The 24,548-nt window shown below is 42.2% G+C and overlaps 1 protein-coding gene across 2 annotated transcripts; it reads left to right on the top strand.

Annotated features, from left to right (window-relative positions):
• Positions 1 to 2,914: 2,914 nt before the first annotated feature.
• LOC136225590 (hydroxyacylglutathione hydrolase cytoplasmic-like) lies at positions 2,915 to 23,845 on the top strand. 2 transcript variants are annotated; one of them, XM_066013673.1, is made up of 8 exons: positions 2,915 to 3,066; positions 3,156 to 3,278; positions 4,961 to 5,122; positions 6,422 to 6,500; positions 7,183 to 7,296; positions 8,663 to 8,839; positions 9,702 to 9,801; positions 23,796 to 23,845. In XM_066013673.1, the coding sequence occupies exons 1-7, from the start codon at positions 3,020 to 3,022 to the stop codon at positions 9,774 to 9,776; spliced, it is 777 nt and encodes a 258-aa protein (XP_065869745.1). In that variant the 5' UTR covers positions 2,915 to 3,019; the 3' UTR covers positions 9,777 to 9,801; positions 23,796 to 23,845. The 2 variants fall into 2 exon arrangements, with proteins under 2 accessions (XP_065869745.1, XP_065869744.1); XM_066013672.1 differs by lacking the exon at positions 23,796 to 23,845 and having other exon boundaries at positions 9,702 to 10,355.
• The last annotated feature ends 703 nt before the right edge of the window (positions 23,846 to 24,548 follow it).

Here is a 24,548-nt window from a genome sequence, read left to right as displayed (position 1 = left end):
CGACCAGCACTCGGTGCACGTTGAAGCTGGCGATGCTTATGGTGACGATGAGAGCCTCAGAACGACTGGTCCGGAGCGGGGGTTGCAACGTCAAAATCTGATCTGATGCTTTCCTCTTGCGGGAAGTCTCCGGGGGTTCGCAGTGCATAGGTGCCCCCTCCCAGATGACGTGGATCTCCCCTTGAAACCTTGTCCTCTTAGGGTCCTCTACTCGCCCGACATCTCGCTGCTTTGGGCTCTGCTCTCTTTGCATGGGGAGCTTTGGCGGTGCGCCCTGCTCGGTGATCCTGTCAATCTCTTTCTGCAGCTGATGGCAGTTTTCTGTCGAGTGACCCGAAGACTTATGATACTTGTAGTATTCCTTCTCTACTCGGGTCTTGCCTTTGTCGGCCGGCGATGTCTGATGTGTGTATTTTCTTGATGTATGCTGTGAGGCGTAATGAACCTCCTTTCCTCGGAACGAGTCGCCTGGCCTCTCCGGGTTGGCCGCTTCAACCCTTGGGGAGAAAGGGAAAGGTGCCTCCTCCTTACGACTTCGGCCCACCTCGCAAGCATCTCCTGGTACCTTGCACTTGTCCTCCTTCCGAGAGTCTCCTCTGGCCTTATCCTTCTCTGACTCCTCATAACCGGTCGGGCGATCGCAGTCGTCATAACGGATGAAAGTCTGCATCATGGCCATTAGCTCCTCGAACGACCGCGACATTTTCCTGAAACATTTCTATTTAAGGGGCTCACAGGAGGTGCCCTTTGCGAGGGCGTCATGAGCTACCTCAAGGTTTAGCCCTTTGACCTGAGAGGCCATATGGTGGAACCTGGAAAGGAAATTGCGTAACGGCTCAGTGGTTCGCTGCTTGAGGCCGTTGAGGTCCGAACTGATTTTTCTCACCTTTGTGGCTGCAGCGAACCTTGAGAGAAAGAGATCTTTTAGCAAGTCGAAGGAGTCGATAGATTCGGGGGCCAGGCCCCGATACCACTCTTGTGCGCTTACCGACAGTGTGGTGGGAAAGACTTTTCACATGATGTCTTCATCTTTGGAATAGAGGTTGATGGTGCTCATAAAAGAGGCTACGTTGTCGTTGGGGTCTTCGGTCCCTGAATATTGTGACAAGCGAGGAGCCTTCCAGTCTCACGGGAACCTTGTTTCGATGATTTGCTGCACCAAAGGAGTCTTACTGGACGTGATGTTTCCCCCCATTACTCCTCCGAGGGCCCTCTTGTCCAGAAAGCACTGGATCTTTAGCTCCAGTAGGTCCTCACTGCTTATGGCTGCCTGAATCTCGGACGCCGCGGCCCTCCCGATTGGTGTCGCGTTCGTGTCTTCAGGTCATCTCCCTACAGATGCTCCTGGGACCGCGGATCTCCCCACGGTCATGTCTTCTCATCGCGGCTCTGTGGCCTCCTTGAGGTATTGCCAGATTTTGGCGTTCTCCTCCTGCAGGTTTCTCTGTTGCTCCATGATTTTTACGCGAGCCGCCGTGTGAACGGCCTGAGTGGTCTGGAAGCCACGTATCGCGCTGAGGAGCTGTGAGGTATTGTAAGCCTCCTCCTCTGGATCCACCTCTTCCATCAACGGGGCCAGGTTCCTTGGGGAGATTGGGATGACCAACGCAGAACACGCTTCATTAGTCATGGAGCTAGTCGTTCCAGCGTCCGGTATTCCGGCCGGGGTGAATTCAGTTGGTGTTTGCATTCTACTGAAATGTTAATGTCACTCGTAGTCCACGTTCACCGCACCAAATCATTAGGGAATGAACTACAGTGAACCGGACAGCTTCTCAGATCCTCGGGGGCCTCGGATATCGTCCCTGCGGATACTCCGACGATCAAGAAAGTTAGATGTTCGATATGGTTACTAAAGGAAATAATCGAAGAGCTTAGAGGGTACCCGATCGAGTAGTGAGAGTTAGGATATCTCTATACCTTCCCTATGTTGGGGGTATTTATAGTGAGTTGTGGTGGTCTTATGGGCCTCTCAAGGCCTTGCTTCTATTGGGCTTGGGCCTCATGGGCCTCGCGATGATATTCCGAATCACTTTGTAATGTAACCAGTACAATATTAAATGTTTTTTTGTTATTTTTTTTAAAATATTATAATTAATTTTTTTTATATATCTAAAAATAAATATTATTAATTTATTGGGTATGGGGATTCTCCGAAACCGTATGGGGAAGGGATGGGGATGAAAAAATCCCCGAATCATTTAATGAGGATTCCCTGAAACCGTCCTGTAAACATTTAGGGATGGAATGGTAAATCCATAACCGTCCCCGCACCGTTGTCACCCCTAGTCATATGTCATATGACGCAATTTGAGATTTTTGCGCCATATGGCGCCATCCTATTGGGGTGTCAGTTAAAACTCGATGTTGTCACTAATGGACTTAAATCATTATATGCTCAGTAAAGGATTGAAAATTGACCCAGTTAAACCTCGATGTTGTCAATAAGAACAGATTGAACCAGTAATGGAATATTATTATAATAGAATTGGAGATTAATATTTATAAATTTGGTGATTTTTTTGTCCAACTTATACAAAAAATATTATATTTTATAATTTAAAAAAAATGACGTCTAATCATATATTTGTGGTCTATTATTAATGAGTGATAAAATACATACGTAAACTAGAGATGATAAAATTAATGACTAAGAAATAATTTGATGAATAGTTTCTCAAATTGATCCAACTTATAAAATTATTCTTAGCTGCTAACATTAGAAGTAAAATTGTACCATTTTAGACGTTAAATGTAAAGTTGGTCGTTTGCCTTGTTCAATTGTAAAAAACCGCTTTTTTCTTTTTTGAATCGGGATAGTTTAGGTGAGTTGACGAAGGAGAGGGTCCGAGAGAAATCACATAAAACGGTGGCGTTTTCCAACTTCTGTTTGTACTGCCACGTGCTCTATTCTTTTCACAACGTTGTGTTTCATGGATCCTTCAAAGTCGCAGTACTCTGATGGCGGTCCTAATTGGGTTTTAGCAGTAAGTGTGAAATTGGAGAAGAGATAGTGAAGATGAAGATATTTCACATCCCTTGCCTCGACGATAACTACGCATACCTGTGCGGCGAGATAATTAATTTGGAGCTTCTCTTTCGCTGCAATTCTTAGAAATTTTTGATTCGTTTTAAATTCATAATTTTTGACGCAGGATCATCGATGAGACCACTAAAGAAGCAGCGGTTGTGGATCCAGTGGAGCCCGATAAGATTCTTCAAGCTCTCAATCATCACGGGGTCAATCTCAAGCTCGTTCTTACCACGCATCATCACTGGTACTAGTTCAATTTCAAATTAGAAATGATTGAATGAATTATTGGTTCCTATGCTTTGAGTAATATTCTAGCATGTGTCCCCAGAAGTCATTGTTTTGGTTTCACTGGTACTAGTTCAATCTCAAATTAAAATTGACTGAATGGATGATTTATTCCTATTATTTGAGTAATTTTCCCAGAAGTCATTGTTTAGGTTTCACTGGTACTAGTTCAATTTCAAATTCATTCCTATTCTTTGAGTAATTTTCTAGCATCTGCCCCCAGAAGTCATTGTTTTGGTTTCACTGGTACTAGTTCAATCTCAAATTAGAATTGATTGATTGATTCCTATTATTTGAGTAATTGTCTAGCATCCGTCCCCAGAAGTCATTGTTTTAGTTTCACTGGTAGTAGTTCAATCTCAAATTAGAATTGATTGAATGATTCATTCCTATTCTTTGAGTAATTTTCTCGCATCTGTCCTGAGAATTCATTGTTTTGGTTTCACTGGTACTAGTTCAATCTCATCTTTTGAGTAATTTCCTAGCATCTGCCTCGAGAAGTCATTGTTTTAGTTTCACTGGTACTATTTCAATCTCAAATTAGAATTGATTGAATGAATGATTTGTTCCTATTAGTTGAGTAATTTTCTGTCCCAAGAAGTCATTGTTTTGGTTTCAATGATACTTGTTCAATCTCAAATTAGAATTGATTGAATGAATGATTTATTCCTATTATTTGAGTAATTTTCCAGCATCTGTCATTGTTTTGGTTTCGCTGGTACTAGTTCAATCTCAAATTAGAATTGATTGAATGAATGATTCATTCCTATCATTTGAGTAACTTTCTAGCATCTGTCCCCAGATGTCATTGTTTTGGTTTCACTGGTACTAGTTCAATCTCAAATTAGAATTGATTGAATGATTCATTCCTATTCTTTGAGTAATTTTCTAGCATCTGTCCCCAGAAGTAACTGTTTCGATTTCACTTGTACTAGTTCAATCTCAAATTAGAATTGATTGAATCTACCATTTGAGGAATTTTCTAACATCTGTCCCAATAAATCATTGTTTTGGTTTCACTGGTAATAGTGCAATCTCAAATTAGAATTGATTGATTGAATGATTCATGCCTATTTTTTTTGAGTAATTTTCTAGCATCTGTCCCCAGAAGTCATTGTTTTGGTTTCACTGGTACTAGTTCAATCTTGATTGAATGATTCGTTCCTATTCTTTTAGTAATTAATTTTCTAGCATCTGTCTCCAGAAGTTATTGTTTTGGTTTCACTGGTACTAGTTCAATCTCAAATTAGAATTGATTGAATTGAATTATTCATTCCTATTCTTTGAGTAATTTTCTAGCATCTGTTCCCAGAAGTCATTGTTTTGGTTTCACTGGTACTAGTTCAATCTCAAATTAGAATTGATTCATTCATTCCTATTCCTTGAGTAATTTTCTAGCATCTGTTCCCAGAAGTCATTGTTTTGGTTTCACTGGTACTAGTTCAATCTCAAATTAGAATTGATTGAAGCAATAGCATCTGTTCCCAGAAGTCATTGTTTTGATTTCACTGGTACTAGTTCAGTCTTGAATTAGAATTGATTGAATGATTCTTTCTTATTCTTTGAGTAATTTTCTAGCATCTGTTCCCAGAAGTCATCGTTTTGGTTTCATTGATCGCAATTATATGCTTCTTAAATTAGGGATCATGCTGGAGGAAATGAAAAGATGAAGGAGCTAGTGCCTGGGATTCAGGTCTGCGGTGGTTCCGTTGACAACGTTAAAGGTTGTACCCATAAACTGGACAACGGTGATAAGTTGACTCTTGGTTCTCATGTTAATATTTTGGCTCTTCATACTCCTTGGTATGCTTTCTTACAAGCTCGCCATCATTTGTTACCCAGTTATTTTTAACCATAGCTTAGTTGAATTTGAAGCTCAGTTTTATGCTTTATGCAATTCACCATCTGCTTAACAAAGTCTGGGTATTTTCTGCAAAAGCTTCGGGAGAAACTTGTGGGTAAAAAAGAAGTCAGAATTCAAAAGGCTTTCCGAATACTAGTGTTTTAGCTGGAGTATATTGAGAATTTCTACTTGTAGCTTTGACATATTCAAAATTCCTTACATTTTAGCCTAGCTCATGGTAGATATTGAAATGATTATCTCATTATTGAATTATGTATGATGCTTTTCTTCTCCGTGAATTGGTATGGAAAGGGTTGCAAATAGGGTGGGGACTGCTTCCCCGTCCCCGTCTAGATGGGGAATCCCATGTGCATCCCTCTTTATGAAATAGGTAAAATATAGTTCCTGTGGGGATTCCATTCCTCATTAGTCATATTCTAAGAAAATGAAATTGAAAGGAAAGCGGTAAGGTAAGTCTGTTCTGTTCTCTCTTTGTATTCCACTTGTAGGCTTGCTTGGTGGAGGAGATGGCAAGGCTTGCTTACTTCAGTCTATAAAGGAAGTACCTGATACTCCTCCCATGAGTAGTACATTCCTTATCCCATTCCTCGGAATCTTGGGAACATGACCTGTAAGCACCCTACCGCACCGCCCAGGACTTTGCATTGCATGAAAAGTAGAGCTCCTATAGCTTATATAGGAAGGATGCTACAGAAGAAAGAGTTACTTAGTTCGTGAATGCTAGGTTCGTGAGGTTCAATGAGGCTTGTAATAATCTTGTATAATGCTTATGATAGGTTGAGCTAAAGCCCTTTAAATGTGATCCTTCTTAGGTGGCACCCAATGGACTGCCCTAGCCATCAGAGATCCCAAACTCTAATACATCAATCTATCAGATATAAAAATAAACATCTAAAATCCATATAAATATATTATTGTAAGAATCTCCATGGAGAATCCATGTAGGGATATGGTGGGGATGGGATGGGAATCCCCATAGGGTGGGGATAGCGGTCCGTCCCTTCCCTTCCCCATCCCCGCCTCGGGATGGATAATCCCTGCCGCATTTGCAACCCTAGGTATGAAAGTGGGCTAAGCTCTTTTTCTGCTCATGAATCTGTCAAACATTGAAGGCTTCTGAACTTCTTAGTTCAAATTTCTACCATGTTCCATGGTTTTCCTTTCACCCAAATGTTAACAACAATTTCTTTGATTATCAATTTTTTTGTCTGCCATTTCCCTAACTTTCTTGTTGACAGTCATACAAAAGGTCACATTAGTTATTACGTAACTGGCAAAGCGGAAGAGAATCCAGCAGTGTTCACTGGAGACACGCTAGTAAGTGCACAGATAGGTCTTAGTTTGTTTATTTGGAATGCTATTGCTTTCAGATTCACAATATAAATTGCTAATAAATGATTATCAGCTTTATGCAATTGTGTATATGGATTTTATCATAAATCCTTAGTTAAAGAAGGCAATATATGTAGGATATGAACTTCAAACGTGCTGCTGTTAAACATGGTATCTTCTCAAGCATAAGTTATGTAGTCCACCTAAACCATTTTAAGCCATTAACTTTTGTTAGGGCTGTAAATGAGCCGAGCTGCTCATGAGCGGCACAGCTTTCGGCTCAATAAAAGCTCGACTGCGTTCGGCTTGATTTATAAATGAGCCGAGCTTGAGCACGACGAAACTCGTCTTGAAAGCTCGCGAGCATGCTCAGTTATAGGTTCGTGAACAAACTCGATTATAATGTTCATGAACACGCTCGTGGGCGAGTTTGGTTTGATTATTTTTTTAATAATAGTATTTCTATAAAGGGCGAAATGTAAAACAATGTAGTTTTGTAGGTTTCGAAACTATGTAGTTTTGTATTAAAGCAATTTCAAAGATAATAAATGAACATAATTAAGAAGCTGTCCGCGAGCGAAGTTCATTAACAGAATTAACGAGCTGCTCGCAAGTAAAGCTCGGGTCGGTTACAGCCCTAACTTTTGTAACCTTATTCAATTTGCAGTTCATTGCTGGTTGCGGGAAATTTGCTGAAGGAACTGCAGAACAGATGTACCAATCACTTTGTCAAACATTGGCATCATTGCCAAAGCCTACTCAAGTTTACTGTGGCCACGAGGTGATTTATTTGTTTGTAAATGCTTATTAGTACTTATTTTCCTTTATGATATAAATTAAAAAAAAGTTGAATGCTTTTAAAATCAATGCATATGAATGAAAAATATGTAGAACTTCGCAACGCATCAGATTATTTTTACTACATCTCTCTAATCCTTTTTATACTTTTACGTTTCAATTAAGCTATTCTTTTAGTTTCATTCTAATCTTTTCATGTTTTTTTCCTTTTCCAATATTTCTGTTTCCTAGCTATATAATTTTTTAGAAATAACGTTTTTGGCTGTCCGTTTCCGTTTCTTTGCAACATAGGTTTCATTGTGTTTATCAGAAAACTAGACTATAATGATGTTTGCACTATAAAAGTTTCAATACAGATGAAACCTTAAGAACACAGGTTTTACTAACTCAGATTGAGTAATTTACATTTGAAGATGAGTTTGCTAATTGAGGAATTTATTTTGTTTCAAACATATTATATGGGATAGCATATAAGAAATTAAGAAAACATTTAAAGTGATTGGAATTACCAAGGGTTATTAACGAAACCAATTCTGGAGCAGTTTTAGGGTCATGCAGTACTTATGAGCAGTTCATGAGCAGTATATTGTCTGTCAAAATGGACGATAGCAATAGCAACATCTAGTATAGGCCATTGTCTGCATCAGATGTGATCGTACGGGTGTGGCAAGCGGTATTTTTAAAAATATGAGCCACGGGTACGGAAGGGACATGCCATATATATATATATATAACATTCATTAGTAATTATAGACCATAAATAACATCCACAATAAGTCGTTAATTCATAAGAAAAGAACATTTAATACTTCAAACTATTTAAACTACCAAAAAAGGGACTGCTGCTATATATTCTTTTCACTAGATTTTGATTTTTTTTTTTTAATTAGGGTTTTATTTTATTTTTTTATATATCAACCCCTCTTTTTTGTAAAATTATTAAAAAAATACCCTTATATTCTACTTAATTAACTTAGAATCTGTCTCTCTGAAGTGTCCCCATCAATAAAGAAAAGAAAAAGAGGGGACACTTATTTTGGAGTGTTGGGTGCGTTGTCCCCGAGTGTCCCCGGAGTGTCAGAGTGCCCGGACTGTCCGACACTCGTACGTTAACCTCCAAGAAGTGTTGGTGCTTCCTAGGATCTAATAGTAGGTTTAAGTGAGATTGGAACGTAACACTATTGATAATCATTTGATAGTTACTTTTCTAGGTAGTGAACGATAATTGGTTCATCGAACTGGATTTCTGTCTTTGCTAAATGATATTGTTTCAAATTGAGGTCAATTCTTATTTCGAATCTTCCTTTATTTTGATGCCATTGTAACATCTTTTATCATGCTTCCTCCAGTACACAGTCAAGAACTTGCAATTTGCTCTGACAGTTGAACCAGACAATGTAAAGACACAACAAAAACTCATATGGGCTCAGAAACAGCGGCAATCAGGGCTCCCAACCATCCCCTCGACTATCGAGGAAGAGCTGGAGACGAATCCATTCATGCGTGCTGATCTTCCCGATCTTCAGGTTAACCTTTTTTATTTTTTGACTAGATTTGAATTCTAATGGTGTTAAAAAGTAGGCTTAATACAATATCTGTCCCCTCAACTTGCTTAAACTGTCCCCGTAGCCCCCTCAACTTTGCTTAAACTGTCCCGATAGTCCCCTCAACCTGCTTAAAATGTCTTCACTTAATCTCTCCCTTGCAAAAAAAGTTAGCTGCATGTGGAAAGTGTATTGCACGCGTCTTAGAAAATTAAAACAGATTGACACGTAGCGACACGTCAGACTTGGACTGACACGTAGGAAAAAAAAGAGAATTAATTATTTTATTCTTTTTTACCGTAAAAGTATAACTTTGTCAATTATGTAATAACATTGTTTACTTTTGACTCGGTTAATAATCTGGTAGATCAGGTGACCGGGAGGAAGAGTTGTTACAACTGGAACAAGGAAAGTCAAAAATTATGTTCTAAGTAATAGGAGATATCAGATTTCATGGTGAAAAAAATTAATTAACCCTTTTTCTTTCCCTACGCCTCGGTCTAAGTCCAACTTGTCGTTTATGTGTCAATTCGCTTGACTTTTCCAAACGTGTGCAATACATCTTCCGCATGCATTTTACTTCTTTGCAACCTAGCGATTAATAGATCATATTTTAAGCAAGTTCAGGGGCTATCGGCAGACTTTAAAAGTTCAGGAGTCCAAACAAGTTTTTTGGATAAGTGGATAAGTTTAGGAGCGGGGGACAGGGACAAATGATGTGAAGCCTAAAAAGTATTTATCATGTGAATCCTATGGAATGTGGCATGGCACGTCGACTTTCTTTTCACCGCTCCTGAAAATACTGCAGAATAGCTTTCTTATGTCAAGGCTTGCTTGTTTGCAGGCAAGGTTGGGTTGTGACTCTCCAATAGAAGCTCTTGGGAAGACAAGGCAGTTGAAGGACAATTGGAGAGGCTAAATGAGGACCTTCATTTACAAATAAGGTATCGAAATGTCCAAAAGGTTATCGGGGAAGTGTGTATAAAATAATACCATTTTAGCCTCAACGTTTGCGAAATGGTACAAATTTAGTCCCGGATAATGGAACTTGACACCTCAACGTTTGTGAAATAGTACCAGTTTAGTCTCAAGTTTCGTTATTCACGGCTAAATTGGTACCATTTCACAAATGTTGAGGCTAAAATGGTGCACCCCAAGGTACAAAATAACACAATTTTAACTTCAATGTTTGCGAAATGGTACCAATTTAACTGTGTATAACTATGAAATGGTATTAATTTAGTTCAAAGTTCTGTTATCCAAGGCTAAATTGGTATTATTTTACAAACGTTGAGTTTAAAATTGTGCTATTTTGTACTATTTTATACGTTAGGTATAAATTGACACGATTGAAGGCCATTTTGGTATGCGCTCATAAAACAAAATTTGTATCTATATCTAGATTTTGATGGGATGGGTTGGGCATAAAACAAAATTTGTATCTATATCTAAATTTTATTGGGTTGGGTTGGTATTATTAAATTCCGAAGTTATCTTATTAGGCTTGTAATGTTTTGTTTTTTTTGTTCATTAAGCCTTTGAAATAGGAAAATTGTAAATATTTTAATTCAAATTATAAAAAATATAATTTAAAACACATATTGAATCAATAATGCATTTTTAACTGAAATAGATGTTCCAATTAATTAATTTGATAAGGGTTTTTTTTTTCCTTTTGAAGAAAATTTGATAAGGGTTTAATGAAATAAAAAATAAACGGTCAGGGATTTAAGGGATTTAATGTGTTTAAATAAATATTGAAGGTTTAATGAATTAAAAAATAAAAGGTCAGACTCTAATAATGCTTTTTATTTCTAAAAGGGTTAAGGTGCAAAAATACCTCTAACGTTTTGAGTCAGGAGCAATTTTACCCTTAACGTCTAAAATGGTGCAATTTTACCTTTAATGTTGGAAGCGAAGAGCAATTTTACCCCTAACGTTGATAAATTGGGTCAATTTAAGAAATAATTCATTAAACTGTCTTTTTGGTCATGAATCTTGTTATCTACACTTCACACATGCGTTATTTTATCAGTAACAAATCACAAACATATGTTGGGATGTGAAAAAAATAAGAAAAAAATATTAAAAATATACTGTCTTTTGTACGAATTAAACAAAAAAATTCAAAAAAATCACCGATTTTTTTTTTTTTTTTGGTAGAAACAGGAAAGGAAAACACAAACAAAGAAAACTAACCCGGGATCAGCCTAGGAAGGCTAACCCCAATCCTATCCTCTAAAAGAAGAGACGAAATAAAGATGGGAGGATCCGAAAGGGTAGAAACACCTAACATCCCCTCATGTCCAGCTGCCGCCAAGCGATCCGCAACCCGGTTCTGTTCCCTGTAAATGTGGCTGAACTTTAAGAACTCAAAGGAAGGGCGAAGCCTTAAAATAGCTTTGATAAGATTTTGGCTGTTAAGACAAATAGCCTGGTTATCAGAAATCCTGTTGATTGCCTCCATGTTATCAGATTCCACAGATAACCTTTTAATACCCAGGCTAATGGCAAACTTGATACCCGAGAGAATACCCCAAAGTTCCGCCGAAAAGGAAGAACCCATCCCTAGGTTCTGGGTAAACCCAGTCAGCCAGGTGCCACCCGCATCACGAAGAACTCCTCCGGCAGCTATCTTGCCATTGCTAATGCAGGAGCCATCCGTATTCAGCTTCACTACCCCTTATCTTGGCTTGCTCCAACCAACGAGGTGGACCTCTCTTTTCTGGGTAGACCTAACAAGGGGATCCCCTTTGAAGCTCTCAGTAATAATAGAGAGTTTTTTCGAGAAGAAATCAAGTAAGTCAGAAATAAGGACAGTTTTATCAGCAAAAATCTCCTCGTTCCTCCACTTCCAAATTTGGTGACAGATGATAGCAAAGAAAATGTCACCATGCTCTATGTTAGCCATTAATTTCCCACTAGCACCATTAGAGAACCAGTCATTCTCAGAGTGGGCCATGAAGGAAGGGAGAATGTGGTGAGAGAGAATCTTTTTCCAAACCTCTTTACTCTTAGGGCAATCTCTCAGAGCATGGCACAAAGTTTCATCATGGCCTCTGCATCTACTGCAAGCTCCTGAATCCGCCAAGTGCCGTCTGTGTCTATCCGAGTTAGTAAGCAACCTGTTCTTGACTCCCAGCCACAGGAAACTCCTAATACGGTAAGGGATTTTAAGAGCCCAAATGGATTTCCAAGTATCCGAGAGAGGATCGGCCCTGTTAGGGGTAAAAGCTTCAAAGGCTGACTTGCAAGAATAAGCGCCGTTGTTAGTCAGGGCCCAGTAATGCCTGTCCTTGTCTTCCTCATGATTGCTAATCTTAACTCCTCTAATTCTAAGGAGGGTCTCCAGGCTAAAGAAGGTATCAAACTTCGACCAGATCCAGTCTCCCTCCGAGTCCACCACATCGGCAACTCTCCAGTTACGGATGTTACTAGGCGGGGGGGGGGGGGGGGGGGGGGGGGGGAGCTACACACTTCTATAAGCGGTTTGTCACTAATCCATGTATCATACCAGAAACTGATGGACTTACCATTACCCACCTCCAAGCCAACCCCCGAGAAGAACTCAGCAAACACAGCGCTAAGCCCTTTCCAGAGGAAGGAACAACTGACAACTCTCTCCTTAGGGCTACCAAAGATTTTGTCTTTCCGATACTTGCCACAGAGAAGACGAACCCAAAGAGAGGCAGGGCATTGCCACATTCTCCAGAGAAGCTTCATTAAAAGGACTTTATTGTTGTCCTTAACTTGTCTGATGCCAAGACCCCCCCTGCTTTTCGGCTGGCAGACCTCCTTCCAAGGGGCCAGGTGAATCTTTTTCCCTTCTCCAGACTCTCCCCAAAGGAAGCGCTGGTTAATCTTGTCAAGCTCGTTGAGGACCGGCTCAGGGAGTCTACAGGCTTGCATGATATGGTTAGGAGCCGCGCAATTGACAGACTGGATTAGAGTAAGACGGCCTGCTAGGGAAAGAGAATTAGCTTTCCAACTAGCACACAAACCGTTAGTTTTGTCCAAAGTATCTTTAAAAGAGGCTTTGGAGACTCTATCGCTGTGTAAAGGGACCCCAAGATACTTCCCCAAAGAGTGAGTCAGGGGAATGCCGGAAAGATCACTCAGCCTTCTGCACATGCCTTTGTCCATGTTCTTAGAGCAAAGCATCCGAGACTTTTGGATATTAATCTTCTGGCCAGAAGCAGCACAGAAGCAATTAAGGATATCCATCACCACACTAATTTGCTCCTCATTCCCTTCCACGAAGAGCATCACATCATCAGCAAAGAACAAATGGGTAATGGGCGGGCAATGTTTGTTGATGGATACAGGGTGGAGAATCCCCTTGCTCACAGCCTCTTGGATCAGGTGCGACAATCTTTCCATGACAATAACAAAAAAAGAAGGGGCTCATAGGATCTCCTTGACGAATTCCCCTGGAGGGAGAGAACTCATCAGACATATCTCCATTGATCATAACCTGGAAAACAGAAGAGGAAATGCAATCCTCAATCAATTTCCTCCAGCTCTCCGGGATACCAGCTTTCATCAAACTATCCAGAAGAAAGCTCCAGTTTAAACGATCATAAGCTTTCTCCAGATCCAGTTTGAGAGCCACGATCCCTTTCCTACCTTTCTTCATCTTCATGGAATGGACCACCTCCTGGGCAATAACAACATTATCCATCATTTGCCTGCCAGGAACAAAACTCCCTTGATTCTGGCTTATAATCTCCGGAAGGATCCGCCAGATTCTATTAGCCACAATCTTAGTGATAGCTTTATATAACACATTGCAAAGACTAATTGGCCTCATCTGAAGAAAGGAGGAAGGTTTATCAACTTTTGGGATCAGAACCAGGAGGGTTTTATTAACCAGCCTAATATCGTTGGAACCACCAAAAACACCTAAAACAAAACTGTAAATGCCCTCCTTCACAGTATCCCAGTGTTTATGGTAGAAACTAGCAGGAATACCATCGATCCCTGGAGCTTTAGTAGCTCCGATACTGGAGAAAGCCAGATCAATTTCTTTCTGGTCAATAGGATGGAAAGCTTCCTTAATAGCATCCTCCTCCAACCTAGGAAAGGAGATCCCAGAGTGGGCACTATTCAAGTCCACCGCTTCCTCTTTAAAAAGATCTTTATAGAACTCAAGGGCAAGGCGACGAATATCTTCCTCCTTAAAGGCCCAATCCCCATTAGAGTCTTTGATAGCATCGATCCTATTCCTCTGCCTTCTAATAATCGTTGAAAGGTGGAAAAACCTGGTATTCCGGTCCCCGTCCTTAATCCAAGCCTTCCTAGATTTCTGGAACCAAAGAAGCTCTTCCTGTCTAAGCACTGCTTCCAACTCGTTTTGGAGAGATCTAAGATGACAATTCAGACTGTGATCGAAGCGGATCTCCAAACAACGTTGAATGCCTTCCATCCTTCTTAAAAGTTTGTTTTTCCTTCTGATAATGTGGCCAAAGATGTTTTTATTCCATCCCACCACATTCCTCCTGAACCCCTCAGCGGCAAGGATAACATCAGAGTGAGGTTGCCAATTGTTTTTAACAAAATTCTTAAACTCAGGGTGCGAGTCCCAAGCAATAAGATACCTAAAAGGTCTATTCTCTTTAAGCCGATTACGTTTAACCAGCTTAATGAGGATAGGGCAATGGTCAGAATGACGGAAAGAGAGATTAAGCACATTGACCTCGGGAAATCTATAAATTGCAGCAACATTAGTGTAAACTTTGTCTAACCGAACAAACACACTATTCCTTTTCCAGGTAAACTTGTGACCAGCGGCTCCCAAGTCCGACAGCCCGCATAAATCCATACTCTGCTTGTGATTAAGGCACCGGTTCACATAATGATTACCCCCTCCTCTCTGATCACTCATAAGGGCAATGTCATTAAAGTCCCCAGCCACCAACCAAGCATCCACCATGCTAGTACTAATAGAGTACAGGAACTCCCACAGCCTTTTCCGGTTAGTTAAAACAGGATCGGCATAAACAAAGGTGACAAAGAAAGGTTTATTACCAGGGTAACACACCTTACTATGGATTAATTGACTGTCCATACTAATAATGTCAATATTAACTTGACCTGGCTTCCAAAAGAGCCAAATCCCCCCCGCCCGACCAGTAGCCTCCGATCTGACACAACTCCAATTCTTAAACTTTCTAACCACTTCATCTGCTTTGGAACCACTAACCTTGGTCTCCAGAAGAGCAAAACAAGAAGGATTAAATTGCTTAATAAGATCATTAACATGGATGCGGGTTGCCTTGCTCGCCGCACCTCTAACATTCCAAACAAAAAAGTCCATCAGAAAGGAAGACTACTGACACAAGCCCATACCCTAGATCAGGTATTTATTCGGGGCTCCGGAGAGCCTAGAAGAGGTGCCAGAAGACCCCATTTTATCCCAAGAATCCAACACACTATGGTTCTTTTTAGGGTTAGCTTTGGGTTTCTTCATATTCAACTTATTAACTCCCATAGATTTTCCAATTGGAACATCAACAAGATGGTTTAAACTACTAACCTCATTATTCAACACTTTTCCTGTTGGGAGAAAGGTCTGGGAACTCCCTTTGGCATCAGCTTTAGAGACAAAAAGAGGATTAATAGATTCACCTAGGATGGAGGCTGGCTCGGCCGATTCAAGGCCTGGCATGCTTAACTCCATATGCTCATTAGAGGGATCCGAGTCCTGTCCCTCCTCAATAGACAAGACACCGAACCGTGACCCCGAACCGGATGCTGAGACCACACCAGCATCACCACCCCTCTTGATGTCAGGGGGCCTAACCTTGATCTCAGGAGCAATATGGAGAGTGGTCATCTCTTTACTGATATCCGGAGAATGACTCCTAGCTGCATTAGCTCGTGGCTTCCTTCTAACTGACCTTTTGGCAAGCATCCATGGGCCAAAATTCCTTCTTTCACCTTGACTCTCCTCAGCTCTACCTATAATAGGTGCCACCATCTCCTCCACCACCTTCCTCTTTTTAGGACATCCATCATAGGTATGGCCAAACATGCCACACTCATAGCAGATATTGTGTATACCTTCATATTCAATATGAAAGACCTTATCCTGAACACAGAATTTGGACAGAAGAGGCTTAGCGAGATCAATGTCAATACAAACCCTGACAAACTTGCCCCTCACTGCCCCAACGGTAGTCTTATCAACATAGTGAACTTTCCCAACAAGGCCACCAATCTTATTCAAGAATCTTTCATTGTAGTATTCAATAGGTAGACCTGGGAATCTAACCCAAGTAAGGATCCTGTTAACAGAGCAATCATGAGGATTGAAATTTGGGACCCATGGTCTCAGCGCCAAAACATGATTGGAGATAATATAAGGTCCACCATTAACAACAGCATTGAAGTCTTCGGCCCTTGTAAATTTAATGACATAATAGTCATTTTCAAGGTCTGTAATGGTAACCTTTCCTTTCTTCGCCCATTGTGCCTGGATCCTCTGGGAAAAATAATTGAAGCTAATCCTTTTCCCAAGGACCGTGACAATTAAGGATAACTTCCACTTCGATCTAAGGATCCGTTTATCTTCAGAGGAAAGACGGATCACCGGGCACAGCGGGTCCTCTTGATCTCCATCTTCAATATCAGAGTCGAAGAAGAATCCCTCAGATTCATCCTCGATAATGTCATCCTCCAACATGGGTTCCTCCTCGACTACCCCTAACACCTTATCTCTCCAGGAAATATTCCCCTTATCGTTTTCCACAGTGAGGTTATTCTCCTTATCCACCGGTTTCCATGAACCCGGATTAGTATTAGGGTATGTTGAGTTTTGGCCCGCCGCCCCTGGGCTAGCGGTCCGGCCCCCGGGACAGCCTCCGCCTCACCTTCTGCCCTAGAGCCAGGGGCCACTGCCAAAATCTCAGCCTGGGCAGCAGCCCCCGAAGATTGCTCAACCGCGGCAGGACATCCCATCGCCGCGATGTCCTCCTGCCCACAGCCCTGCACGACGCGGGCCACGTCTCCCTCCGCATCTGGGCGCCGCTCACCCCCATCGCTCATGCCCCTCGCCAATCTTCCCTCAACGCTCCCCGATCCCGCGCGCCATCTCCTTCCCTTCCCCTGCCGATCAGATCTCATCATCCAGATCCCACCACTCCCTCGTTTTCCCCACCCTCCCCTCACCTGTGCTACCCGAGCCAGGAGCCGGATCCGGCCCGTTCCCATCCCTAATCGACGGCCGCCCACGATCCCTAGATCGATCCCTCCGTCTCTCGTCGCCTGGCTCCCCCAAACAACCATCGCCCCCCGTTAAACCGAATCAGCAATAATAATCTCTTGCAACCAAACCGGAGCAGAAAAAGAAACGAACTCGCTAGCATTGGACAGGGCATGTCGTGCAACAACATGAGCGCCCCTGCTCGCTAGGCGTGGAGAGAAAGACACTTTATAATCGTGTTGACTACTTAACAAAACCTTACAATCCTGAATAATTGATCCATAAACAGACAAGTCTGGATCAACCGATTTGACACTATTAACCACATTCAACGAGTCACTTTCAAACAAAACATTAATGCAATTAAGATAGACACACTAATGCAAAGCCTCACGTAGAGCTAACGCTTCAGCTTCCCTAATATCATCGATAATTGGGATTAGGCGACTACGACAAGCCATGAAGGATCCATCGGAGGATCTAAGTAAAGCTCCCACCCCACTCCGTGACTCAGCTTTAAAGGTAGCCGCATCACAATTGCATTTGACGAAGCCAGAAGGGGGCGAGACCAACTAATATGTCGTACCTATGTCGCTGTCACCCGTGTCGAGTGCTCATGACGATGGCCAACAGTTGCGTTTGCGTCGACGGTGAGGACAGTGGGCGGGCGGCGCTGCGCATCAGGGCGGGTAGGGACTGCGATGATGGCATCGACGTGAACCGCTGGGGGGCGTGGAAGAATGATGGACAGCAGCAGGAAGGTTCTTCAACTGGGACTGGCGCCAAGCAGCAAGGTAGTTACCCGCAAGAGAGATTGCTGTTTCTGGTAATTGGACTTTGCTCTCCCAGACTATCTGATTCCTTTGGTTCCAAATAACCCAAAGCGTCATTGCCACCTTGGTTATGGTGTCTTGATCGTTGGACAAAAATACCTGCAAAATAGAACCCGTTAGAAAATCAGGTTGGAATACATCCGTATTGATCCCGGATAGGTTCCAACATTCTTGGGCGTATACACAATCCATAAAGAGGTGATGGTCATGCTCGGTATCAGAGTGACAGAAGGGACACTGCATTGGGATTGACAACCCCCTTCCTGCCAATCTATGTCTAGTGGCCACACAACCCGAGGCCAACTTCCAAACAAACATTCTAACTTTTGGAGGAACATGCATCTTCCAAATTCTACTCCACCCATCATCCTGATTCTCACCACCATAACCATCACAAAGCGATTTATACCCTGATTTACTTGTGTACATGCCATTTTTTTTGTAAAATTCCACATTGGTCCATCTTCTACCTCTCTAATTGGCAACACCATCCTACACACAATTCTAGCATCTGCCTCGGTCAACAAATCCTCTACCTTCCCTCTATCCCAGATTTTCCTGCCTTGAATAAACAGGTCAGCCTCTTTTGTATCATCCTGCTGCATAACAGCATCTCCTTGGACCATAAATGGGCCACAGTATTTACCCATGGGTCTTTCCACACACATATTGACTTACCATCCCCAATTCTCCATCGAACTCCCAACCTCAAAACCTCAATGGCTCTCCAAACACTCCCCCAAACAAAACTAGGATTATTGCCCAATTTGGAGGAAAGAAAAGGGTCTCTAGGATAATATTTAGCTTTAAACATTCTACCCACTAAAGAATTTGGATTAACCATCAACTTCCAGGCCTGTTTGCCTAATAAGGCAAGATTGAATTTTTGGAGGCTCCTAAAACCCAACCCTCCCTCTCTCTTGTCCCTATAGAGCCTTTCCCAACTCTGCCAATGAATCGATCTCCTACCCCCTGGTTTCATACCCCACCAAAATGAATTCATTATCTTCTCCAGGTCCAGACAAAGGGATTTAGGCAGTTTAAAGACACTCATACAAAAAGTTGGCAGAGCCTGAGCAACCGCCTTAATTAGCACTTCCTTACCCGCAGCAGAAAGGAAACTAAAGGACCACGCACTCAACCTTTTCCCGAGTCTATCTTTGAGGAAACTAAAAATCGCCACTTTGGACTTCCAAATTAGTGAGGGGAGACCCAAGTAGCGACCAGTATCCAGAGGATGAAAGACCTGAAGAGAGTCACATACCTCATTTCGCAGATCCAAGCCAATATTCGGACTAAAGAAAATCCTAGATTTTTGCAGGTTGATAGCCTGACCAGATGCTGCCTTATACTCAGCTAGAATCAACCCAACTTTATTACACTCCTCCATAGAGGCCCTGAAAAACAGGAAGCTGTCATCTGCAAAAAAAACAAGTGTGTAATGGTTGGCGCACCCCTAGCGATGAGGCACCCATGGAGTGAGCCCTCAACCGCCGCCCTTGTAATCAGTTTAGATAAGACTTCGGCACACAGTATAAATAAGTACGGCGACAGAGGATCGCCTTGTCTCAGGCCCCTACCCGGGGTAATCGGGCCTACAAAAGTACCATTCAGCGACACAGAATACTCCACAGTAGAGATGCACGCCATAATCCAATCAATCCACAATCCAGGAAAGCCTAATTTTTGCATAACAAGTCTCAGGAAGGTCCAATCCACCCTATCATAGGCCTTGCTAATATCCAATTTTAAAGCTACCTCACCACTTCTACCCCTGTTCTTTCTTTTCATAAAGTGTAATGACTCAAAGGCCACCATAATGCTGTCAGAGATAGACCTACCAGGGACAAAAGTAGATTGAGTCTCAGATACCAAGAAAGGTAACACAAGCTTGAGCATGTTAGCCAAGACCTTGGCAATCAATTTATAAAGCACATTGCACAGGGAGATAGGGCGGAAATCCTTCATACACTCAGGCCTATCAATTTTGGGGATAAGGACCATTATTGTGTCATTTAAGTGCGGGGGAAATTCCTTGCGGGCCAAATAACCCTTACATGCATTAACAATCTCGGGGCCAATGAGGTCCCAAAAGTGTTGGAAGAAGCCCGGGTTTAGCCCATCAGGACCAGGGGATTTATCAGGGTGCATTTGAAACATGGCTATCTTGAATTCATCAAAAGTAAAAGGGGAGCACAGGTCAGCCTGCATTTCAGGCGTAACAAGAGGGGCAAGGGTATTCACAGCATCATAACAAGGACTAGTAGGTCCAGCAAACAGATCAGAAAAATAAGCTTTGGCAATAATCCCCATATCATCTACTCCTTCTACTATCAGACCGTTCACATCCTTAAGACGGCGAATGGTGTTCCTCTGCTTTCTAGCTTTGACACAGGCATGGAAAAACTTAGTATTTTGGCCCCCCTCCTGTAACCAGAAGTTCTTTGCCCTTTGTTACCAATGAATAGCTTCAGACTCAAGTAGGGCATTCAACTCACTTTTGGCCTGAAGGAATCTAACCACATCAGCCGGAGCATTACTATCCACAAGACTATCCAACCTCCTCTTACAGCCCTCAATTTGCTTTCTAAACCTCAGCCGATACTTCTTTCCCCATTGTTCCATACTACTGGCACAAGCTGCCAGCTTGGCATCGAGGTTATGACAGCTACTGCTTAGCTAGCAAGTCCTCACTAACACCTTGAACTCAGGATCTGACAACCACTCTTGTTCAAAGCGAAAATGACTATGCCTCATGTTACTAACCATATTATCGAACTCTAAAAAAATAGGTGCATGATCAGAGTAAGCTGAGATCAGAGTACGAAGCCGATGAGTTGGGAATCTGTCCACCCAAGCACTAGTGACCATAGCCCTATCCAACCTCTCCCTGACCCACAGTCTAGTACCCCGACTCCTCTCCCACGTGAATTGACTGCCCTGTGTAGGAAGATAAATCAACAGATTCTCTTCCACCACCTCCTGGAACCGGCGCATCAACCCCTGAGGGTAGCCTGGACCCCCAACCTTCTCTGAATCAGAAAGAATACAATTAAAATCCCCAATAACCAGTAAAGGGAGAATCGAAGAGGAACACAATTGAGTCAAGAGATTCCAGGACCACACATGATTGGCTCTGTTAGAGTGACCATAGAAGCCTACCAGCCTCCAACCCCCCTTCTCAGCATCGTGCATCTGAACTTCAATATGGTGATCAGAGAAAGAAACTACCGAAGCCATATCAGACTTCCTCCAAAGTAGGGCAATTCCCCCACTCCTACCTCTACAATCAACTGCAAAAGCACCTTCAAAACCAAACTTCCTCTTCAAAACATCAATACAGGAGTTAGTAACCAAAGTTTCAATAAGGAAGACCAAATCCAGCTTACTTGTCTTAACAAGCTCGCCGAGAGACCGAACTGCCCGGGCGTTCCCTAACCCCCGGCAGTTCCAGCTTAGACAATTCATAATCCTCGGCGGGCCTGCTCCGCAGACCGCGTCGTTTCTGTGTCATTAGAAGAAGAAGAATCTACTTGGCTCTTAGAAACTGTCCCTTTCGGAGTATTAAGAACCTGATCAGACCCGTTTCCCTGCAGCTTATTCACAATAGCCTGAACTGAAATCGACTCCGGGTCTGCTCGCCTATGCTTGCGATCGTCTGCCAGTTCAAGCCCATCATCTTCATTATCCACAGCCATATTTACTATCTCCCCCTCCTGGACTGGCTGTACACTTGGGCTCCCCTTCCCTACATCCTTTTTACCTTTCAATTTCTCACTCATCCGACCCCCAGGGATATTCTCCTTCCCACCCTCCTTGCCCCCACTCGACTGCCCCACTGTTGGGTGTTTTACAGGTTTCTCAATAGTAGGCCCGCTGCCAAAATTTGATGACATAGCCTGACTACCTGGCTCTCTAAGCCACTTCACACTCAACACATCCCCGCCCCTGCGCACAGGGGCCTTCAACCAATCCCCCCACTCCCTAGTGATCTCCTCAGGCTTCAGAATGAAGATCTTATCACAAAATCTGTCAGTATGCCCCAATAAGCCACATATGTAGCAAAAAGAACCCAACCTTTCGTATTTGAAAGATATATAAGCCCATTCCTCCTTCCCCTTACGATTTTTTTTCATCCTCTTCAAAGGCTTTCTTACATCTATCGAGACTCCCAGCCTCATAAATTGTCTGCGTAACCCAGTGTTATTATTGATGTCATACGCCTGAAATTTACCAATAAAGTCCCCAATCTGTCTACCCACCCCCTCCGACATAGATCCAATAGGCAAATCATAAATCTGGACCCAAAAATCAGCAGTATACAACTCAACCAAATCAGGTGACGGTTCGTCTCTCTAGAGAGCAAGCACAAGCAAGTGATTATCAAAAGACCAAGGGCCCCCTTCCACCACCCGGGCCATATCAATTGCATGATAAAATTCAAAAACAAATTTATTGTTTGACAGTTCCGATATAGCCACACCCCTGACGGGTCTCCATATCGTGGCCATTCTAGCCTTCATAGCTACGGTATTAATGGTACGCTCTGTAAGGAACCGGCCAATCAAGGTTAGCCCTCCATTTATAGCAATAGGATTTGAGGATGGACCACTGAGGTCTAGAGCTTCCTCCTCTCCATCCGACAAGGATAGATTGGTTATAGCATTCTCCACTCCAGCCATAGATACCAAGAGTCAAGGGAAACAAATTAAAGCAGACAGCAAACCCGACAGCCCGCAACTAAGACCACACACAGCCTAGTTCAACCACAACTCCCAATCAAGTAATCAAAGCACCCAAACAAACTCCAAACACAGAGAGCAGATTAAGCCCAAGGAAATCAAGAAACAGACCAACCAGCAAAACAGGGAGGGACAAGCGAAATCAGTGCACCAAACAGACTATCCACACAGTCAATTGAAGCCAAAGACAGACAATTCCGGCGGAGAATCAAAGCGGGAGAAAGAAAATACTAACCAAACTGCCGAGGCGGTAGCGTTGGTGTATCGGATCAGAAGAGAGGGCCAACCAAGAGGAGGCAGCAACCTGGGCACGGCGGCAGTAACCAGCAGAAGCCGACTACGAACAACGGTTGTAAGTGAAAAGCAGAAAACAAGAAACTCGCGCCACAGAACCGGAAATCGCACAGCAGATGCGAAGGCAAAAAACCACTCACTAACACCCAATATCGGCGCCGGAGGGACAGGCAACCTCCCACGTCACCGACGGCGGCGGAGAGAAAGGACGGCTGGGCGTCGGAAGTCAGACAGCAGCGGTTGTTAGGTTATCGGAGATCGCAAGGGGAGTCGCAATCGCAAATCGCTTTTGCAGGTGATTAGTTTTCATTTTTTTTTCATCATCTCCAATTTTATTATTAAATTACAAAAAAGATTATATCATTTTTTTAGAACAAATTGATATGAAATTGGTGCAAAATAAAGAAAAAAATGACTGTATTTTATAATAGTGTCTGAAATTGATTCAATTTATCAATGTTAGGGGTAAAATTGCTCTTAGCTACAAACATTAGGGGTAAAATTGCACCATTTTAGACGTTAGGGGTAAAGTTGCTCCTAACCCAAAACGTTAGGGGTATTTTTGCACCTTAACCCTTTCTAAAATATGCCAATTTTTTTTAATATATATGAGCAATATTAAAAGAGATGCAGTAAGTTAAATGTGGAAAATGTATTGCACGAGTCTTAAAAAAAGTAAAACGACCAAAATCGAGTATTAGGTTCTAATATTAGAGAAGACAAGTTGTATAGTTGAGTAAACAATAACTTCATTTTTAATCTATTTTTTAATTATGTCATTCTAAGATGGGTGGAATACATCTTCCGCATTTAACCTACTTTTTTACGACTGAGTGATCAATTGATTACATTTTACACAAGTTCAGGGGGCTAACTGAACCTTTTATGCAAGTTCAGAGGGCTATCAAAACACTTTGAAACTTCAGAGGACCAATCAAGCTTTTTAGATAAGTTCAGGAGGCAAAATGATGTATTAAGCCTATTATATATAAATTGTCGTTAGTTTAGAAAGCCAATGTGTAATATTAAAAGTCAAATTTTAAAAAATTAATATTTTCTAGCTTTTTTTTTTTACTGAAAGATTTGTATATTCCATTAATCAAATGCCTAAAAGGCTTACAATTGATGGAGGTGTATGAGTAGTTACAGTAATATATGAAGAGGCTAATCCTAATTTTGCTAACTCAACGGTTACTTTATTCGTACTTCTCTTTGAAAAGTGAATCGAGCTGCTGGTGAGTGAGTCTTTTATCGCACGACACTCTGAAATCACCATCCCAAAGCAAGACCAATCTTCCTCTTCATCCGAACTAATCGCATTAATAACCAATTGAGCGTCCCCCTCCACACACACCTCTTCCTCTACCCTATCTTTTAGCCAGCTGAGAGCTTCACGGCATGATATAGCCTTTGCTATCGCCCGTGAGAATCTGCCTTGGACTGATCCATAGCGAGCTGCTATTAGTCGACCCTATACGTCCCTTATTACTGCTCCATAGCCCGTTATGTTTTGCTCCTCACTAGTTGCTGCATCGAAATTCAGTTTTACGCCTCTCATCGGGGGAAGCCAGGTTGCTTGTGTTTCTCCCGTACCAGTACTATTGCATATGTTCAGTAAT

The sequence above is a fragment of the Euphorbia lathyris genome, chromosome 4 (genome assembly GCF_963576675.1).
Source record: "Euphorbia lathyris chromosome 4, ddEupLath1.1, whole genome shotgun sequence".
Classification (NCBI taxonomy): Eukaryota; Viridiplantae; Streptophyta; class Magnoliopsida; order Malpighiales; family Euphorbiaceae; genus Euphorbia; species Euphorbia lathyris.
The sequence above is the reverse complement of the archived record's forward strand: the minus strand, read 5'-3'. Positions and strand labels throughout refer to the sequence as shown.

Coding starts and splice junctions, on each gene's coding strand:
- LOC136225590 (XM_066013673.1), top strand. CDS start 3,020: ATGAAGATATTTCACATCCCTTGCCTCGACGATAACTACGCATACCT. Junction 3,279..4,960: donor CTTACCACGCATCATCACTG/GTACTAGTTCAA, acceptor TTCTTAAATTAG/GGATCATGCTGGAGGAAATG. Junction 7,297..8,662: donor AAGTTTACTGTGGCCACGAG/GTGATTTATTTG, acceptor TGCTTCCTCCAG/TACACAGTCAAGAACTTGCA.